The 6,369-nt window shown below is 40.2% G+C and overlaps 1 protein-coding gene across 1 annotated transcript; it reads right to left on the reverse strand.

The window, feature by feature from the left end:
• Nucleotides 1-1,145: 1,145 nt before the first annotated feature.
• Nucleotides 1,146-1,835, reverse strand: LOC138910149 (uncharacterized). Its single transcript, XM_070201372.1, has one exon. The coding sequence runs from the start codon at nt 1,833-1,835 to the stop codon at nt 1,146-1,148; it is 690 nt and encodes a 229-aa protein (XP_070057473.1).
• Between the last annotated feature and the right edge of the window lie 4,534 nt (nt 1,836-6,369).

The following is a 6,369-nucleotide window of genomic DNA, read 5'->3' on the forward strand; positions in this document are numbered from 1 at the left end:
TATCCAAGTTTGCGAGACAATCATCAGAAGAATTCCTGATCACCGAGAAGTCAATGAAGACTTCAAGGTAATCCTCCACCATGTACGTGAAGATCACCATCATACACCTTTGAAAAGTCGTCGGTGCATTGCATAACCCAAATGGCATCCGCTTGAAGGCAAAAGTACCATAAGGACATGTAAAGCTAGTCTTCTCTTGATCCTCCAGAGCATAAGAATTTGGTTGTAGCCGAAATACCCATCAAGAAAACAATAGAAAGCACGCCGGCCAATCTATCAAGTATTTGATCTAGGGAGGAAAGTGGAAAATGGTCCTTCCTTATGACTTTGTTGAGCTTTCGATAGCCCATACATACTCTCCACCTGCTCACCGTTCTTGTAGGAATCAACTCATTCTTATCATTGGTGACCACCGTCATGCCCCCCCTTCTTTGGGACACATTGAACCGGAGAAGTCTACGAACTATCGAAAATGGGATAGACAACCCCGGCATCCAACCACTTGATAATCTCCTTTTTTACAACCTCTTGAATGGCTTCGTTGAGTCTCCTTTGATGTCCAATAGATGGTTTGACACCTTCTTCCAAGTAAATCTTGTGCAGGAAAAATGTGGGGCTTATCCCCCGAATATCCTCCAATGTCCATCCAATAGCCTTCCTCCTCTTTTGTAGCACCGCCAATATAGCATCTACTTGCACGTTAGTCAAAAAAGAGGAAAGAATAACTGGTAAAGTAGAAGAAGGGCCAAGAAATTCATACCGAAAATGTGGAGGCAATGGCTTCAACTCCAAGATAGGAGGATCCTCAATCGAGGGCTTTGTTGGGGGAGTTTTCCTATTTTCAAGATCCGAGGACAATTTGTGGGACTCATAAGTGTATGACCTCGTTCCTTGCAACGAGTTCACACATTTCGTGAAGCCATCCATTTCGTCATCATCAAAGTTGAGTAAGACGGCCTCCAATGCTTCATCAACATTCATCATAACACTTGTTTCATCTACAATCACATCGGTCACCAAGTCTACGAAGGAACATACCTCTTTGCTATTGGGTTGCCACATGGACTTACACACATGGAAAACTACTTTTTCATCGCCAACCCGGAAGGTAAGTTCTCCGGCTTCAACATCAACTAGAGCCTTCCTCATAGTAAGGAAAGGTCTACCAAGAATAATAGGCACCTCATAATCAACCTCACAGTTAGAATGACAAAATCCGCCGGAAGAATGAATTTATCAATACGAACCAATACATCTTCTATCACTCCCAATGGTCTCTTCATGGTACGATCGTCCATCGGTAATCTCATAGATGTGGGTCTTGGTTGTCCAATTCCCAAAATTTTGAAAATTGAATAGGGCATCAAATTGATACTTGCCCCAAGATCACAAAGAGCTTTTGCAAACTCGGCACTCCCAATTGTACAAGGAATCGTAAAAGCGTCGGGATTCTCCAACTTGGGAGCCATTGAATGCACAATTGCACTAACTTGATGAGTTATTTTTATTGTTTCAAAATTCATCAATCGCTTCTTTGTCACTAAGTCCTTCATAAACTTTGCATAACCGGGCATTTGTTCCAAGGCTTCAACTAATGGCACATTAATAGATAGGCTATTCATCATGTTAATGAATATTTTGAATTGATTCTCGCCATTTTGCTTGGCGAGACTTTGAGGATATGAAGGAGGAGTCCTGGGCATTGATGCCTTAGACTTTTGCACTACCGGTTCTGGTATGTCAATGATGTGATCCCTAGACGGGTTCACTTCCTCTTGAGCTTCCTCCTCATTATCATCAATATCAATCCGCACTTCCTCATTTGCTTTCACCATATTTTTCTGGATCTTATCTTCTTGAACCACTTGATCATCATCTACAAGCTTCCGTTAATTCGAGGTTACATCCCTACCTTTTCCACTACTTGTAGTAACGTCCATAGCATGTCCCGTGTTGTTTCCACCCTTTGGGTTCACCACCGTGTCACTTGGTAGTGTCCCCTTTGGACGAGTGTTTAGGGCTTGAGCTATTTGCCCCATTTGGACTTCCAAGTTTCGGATAGATGTATTGTGAGAGGCAAGTTGGACATCGGAGTCGGCATTTTTCTCCATCATTTGCTTAAATATGTTCTCAATTCGTCCCATCTCATTGTTGGAATAATTTGGACCATGGGAAGGATAAGGAGGCGGGTTGCTCAGTTGTTGATATATCGGGGCCTTTGAAAATCCGACCCCCGATTGCCTTGGTTGTTGCCTCCCCTATTGCCTTGATTATTATTATTTTTCCCATTCCCTTGGTTATTGCTTCCACTCTAATTGCCTGGATTGTTTCCACTATTCCAATTACCTTGGTTGCTAGAATTCCAATTGCCTTGATTATTCGAAGGTCTCCATTGTTGTTGACTAGGGCCTTGGTAGTTACTTCTTTTCCATTGAAAGTTGTTCACATATTGGACTTCTTCATCTTGATCATTGTAAGAATATCCTTGATCAAACCCACAATCATCTTGCACAAAATTGTACACTCTTTGTTGCACTTGTGGACTTCTAGTTCTTCTCTTGTTTACCATCATATTGACTCCCTCCATAACATTGACTTGCCTCGGGTTTTGCACTTGTTGAAGTTGAGCCTTTGCCAATTGGTTCATGGTGGTTGTCAACTCAGCTATTGCTTGCCCATGGTCATGTAACTCTTTAAGAAAAAGAATCACATTTGGATCACCTTGAGGGACATTGTCTCTAGATTGTCACGCCAATGAAGTATCCTCCATTTCATCCAAAATATCACATGCCTCCGCATACGGCATTGTCATGAAATTTCCACCGGCAAGTTGATTAACCACGCACTGATTGGTAGTATTGATCCCCCAATAGAAAGTTTATTGAATCATAGCCTTCGTTATGTCATTATTAGGGCGCTCTTTGACCATAGTTCGGTACCTCTCCCATATTTCATGTAACAGCTCATTGGGCTCTTGTTTGAATATTAGAATCTCGTCTCTAAGAGTAGCCATATACCCGGGAGAAAAGAACTTGGAATTAAATTTCTCCGCCAATTCATCCCATGTATGGATGGAGTAATTTGGCAATCTTTCTAATCAATCCAAGGCTTCCCCCGTACAGAGAAAGGAAATAGCCTCAACCTTAAAGCATCCTCGGAGACGTTTGTCTGTTTACTCCCCCAACAAGTGTCCACAAACCCCTTCAAGTGTTTGTATGCATTTTAACTCGGAGCCCCGGTGAAGAATCCTCGTTGCTCTAACAATGTGAGCAATACAATTGTGATTTGAAAGTTGCCCGCCCTAATACGTGGCGGGACAATGGCACTTGTATACCCTTCATTCGGCAACACCAGCTATGGAGCCGCTCTTGGTGGAGGTAGAGGTGGAACTGGGACGTTGTCTTGAGGAGCCCTACCTCTTCTATTTGCTTGAGGTTCAAGAGGAACCTCTTCAACTTGGTCATCTTCAACGTCCACATCCCCCAAAGGCATGTTTCCGAGTTGATCGTTGTTGTTTGCTATTATGGTACCTAAAATTGATTCATACAAATCAGTAACAAGGAAGGAAAAAAAGACACTTCACACACAAAACCAAATATATAGCTAAATCTATTTTTTATGCTCCCCGGCAACGACGCCAAAAATTGATCTCGTCCAAGTTCACACCTCAATTCAAGGTTATGAAAAGGTCGATTGCAATAGTAATACCCAACAAAGAGTTGGGATCGAATTCCACATGGAGTTATATGAGGGATTTAGGAGTAAAAATTGCAGTGTATGAGTATGAACTATCTCAAATTACACTTCCACAAATTGATGCTTGTTCTATGTCTATTCCAATTTAAGATTACAAGATTACGTAATGAAACTAAGAAATTATTTTTGTAGTTTTCAAATGATAAAAAGACCTAGGGCTATGACCTTCACCTAGGTGTTTGCCTAACGGGTTATAAACTTTAAAGCTTGTTTTATTGGCCGGGGGGGTATTATAGTCATCAACACTTCAGTAACCACTCAATACCTCTCGGTCAGAGAGTGACTTTGCCCAATTTGACTTTCTCAGTCCAAATGAGTGTAGAACAAAGCGGTTGATAACAAGCTCAAGTCGGGTTTTACTATCTCTAGATTCAACCCTTTAATTGGGACTATCAATGTCTTGATTCACCCCAATTCCTTGTTAGCCAAGTTTTCCTAGACTAAATCTCTTTTTCTCAAGTAGAGACCAAGTCAAATAGGAATGAACTAATGTTTGCAACCATTAATTCTACAATTAAAAGCAAGAACAAGGCTAAATAATAAACACCCAACCATAAAAAAGCCATAATTCAAATACCCATTAAGTTTACACTCTAGGTTAAGTCACAACCCTAGTAAAAATCTAGCTACTCATGCTTAAGACAGAAGAAATAGAAGAAGAAATGATAATTAAACCCATATTGATAATTAGAATAAAGAAATATATGTTTAAAAAGCTCAAAATGGCAAAAACTACTAAAAATAGTAAAAGGAAACGTCTACTATAGTTGTTGATGTCAAAACTTGACCTAAAAGGGTGAAACTCTTCTATTTATACAGAGTTGGAATTTTCAGACAAAAATGACCTTTTGGAGGTTCTGCGGCCGCACAATTCCTTGTGCGGTCCGCATTTTTGCTTAAACCTGACAGGATTGGAATCTTGCAACTGCACAATTCTGAACTACAACCGCATCTCTCTCTTTCTGTTGTCCGCACATTTCTGAGTGCGGCTACACATAGCTCTTCTGTGGTCCACACAAATGCAACTGCAGCCGCATAATAATTGTGTGATCCGCACTTCCATTGAACTTGATATGCATGTTCTCTGAACTTCCGGTCTTGCCTTACCTCTATGGTCCGCACTTTAGAGCTTATGTGCCTGTATTTGTCCTTGGTTCAGATTACTCCTTTTTGAGTTGGATTTAATCCTTTGGGCTGATTTTTTACCATCCCTGCAATTAAAAATATTTCATCAGGTTTTGGGGACACAATTAAATGCTTTTGGACTAAAACGAAAGCAAAAAGGTGCCAATAAGTAGTCAAAATCCCCACTCATCACGGCCACAAACCCCCGAAGTGCGGAGGCAGTGGAAAATGTGAGGACCGTAGAAATCCTCCTGCGGCCGCAGAAAGAGGAATCTGCAGGTTTGATAGTCTGATTTCAGAAGCTTATATTTTTTACTTTACATGGAATTTGGAGATGATCCAAAAACAAAAGTTGTAGCCCTTTGAGTCTATATTTTAGAAAGGTAAACCATTCATCATTTGGACATTTGTACCGAAAGTTATCGCCAATTTACTGAAGTCTGGTATCACTGCTGAAGTGCGACCGCACAATTTGGATTGCAGCCGCGGAACTTGGAATGTGCAGATCGCACAAAACAATGTGAGGTCTGCACAATGGGAGATCAGATTGTTGTACTGTATAAACAAGGGTTAGAGAATTATTTCATTTTTGGACATTGGGAGCTCAGTTTGTGGCGATTTTGTGTGAGTTTTTCAAGCAATTCATCAGGGTAAGTGATTCTAACTCAGATTTGGTTAATATACATGAATATATCATTGTTTTCATCATTTAATTAGTATTTTGAGATGGCAATTTGGGAATAATTGTAGAAGTTTCATAAAATAAATTTTGGGATTTGAATGTCGATTCAGAGTCAGATTAGAGTGAAACTAGTATGGTTGGACTCGTAATTAAATGGGTTATCGGATTTTGTGAGTTTCATCGAATTCCGAGACGTGGGGCCCCCTGCCGGCTTTTCAAACGTAGTTGGGGAATTTTATAAATTGTTAAATTTCAAGCATTGGAGTATAATTTGATTAATTTGCACGTTGTTTGACTAGTTTTGAATCGTTTGGCTTGGAATTGAAGAGATATGAAGGTGTTCGGAGGTTGATACGCGTGTAATGGAATTTACGGAGTATTGTTTAGCTTGCTCGGCAACGGATTCGGCTTGTTCGAGATAAGTAACACTTCTAAACTTTGTTCTGAGTGTATGAATCCCTGAATTTTGTATTATATGAATTGTTTGGAGTGACTCACATGCTAGGTGACGGGCGTGTGGGCGTGCACCATAGAAATTGTGACTTAATTGATTTAGTGAAATTGCATAATCAAATAATCATGTCATTATCCACATATCCTCCACATGTTAAAGGAGTTGAGCTGAGACTCATTTTAAAGATCATGTTTAAGCTACGTGCCGATACTTTTGGGACCCACAGAGGTCTTATTACTATTGAATTACTTGTTTAAATTTACAATTTTGTACTCAGTCATATCTATCATTTGCATATCATATCTTAGTCTCTGTTGTCATTCATTGATACATCATATCATCATGCCGGGTT

Source organism: Nicotiana tomentosiformis, chromosome 4 (genome assembly GCF_000390325.3).
Source record: "Nicotiana tomentosiformis chromosome 4, ASM39032v3, whole genome shotgun sequence".
NCBI classification, from domain to species: Eukaryota; Viridiplantae; Streptophyta; class Magnoliopsida; order Solanales; family Solanaceae; genus Nicotiana; species Nicotiana tomentosiformis.

Bases quoted from the DNA above. Each gene is read 5' to 3' on its own strand.
- LOC138910149 (XM_070201372.1), bottom strand. From the start codon at position 1,835: ATGGTGAAAGCAAATGAGGAAGTGCGGATTGATATTGATGATAATGAG.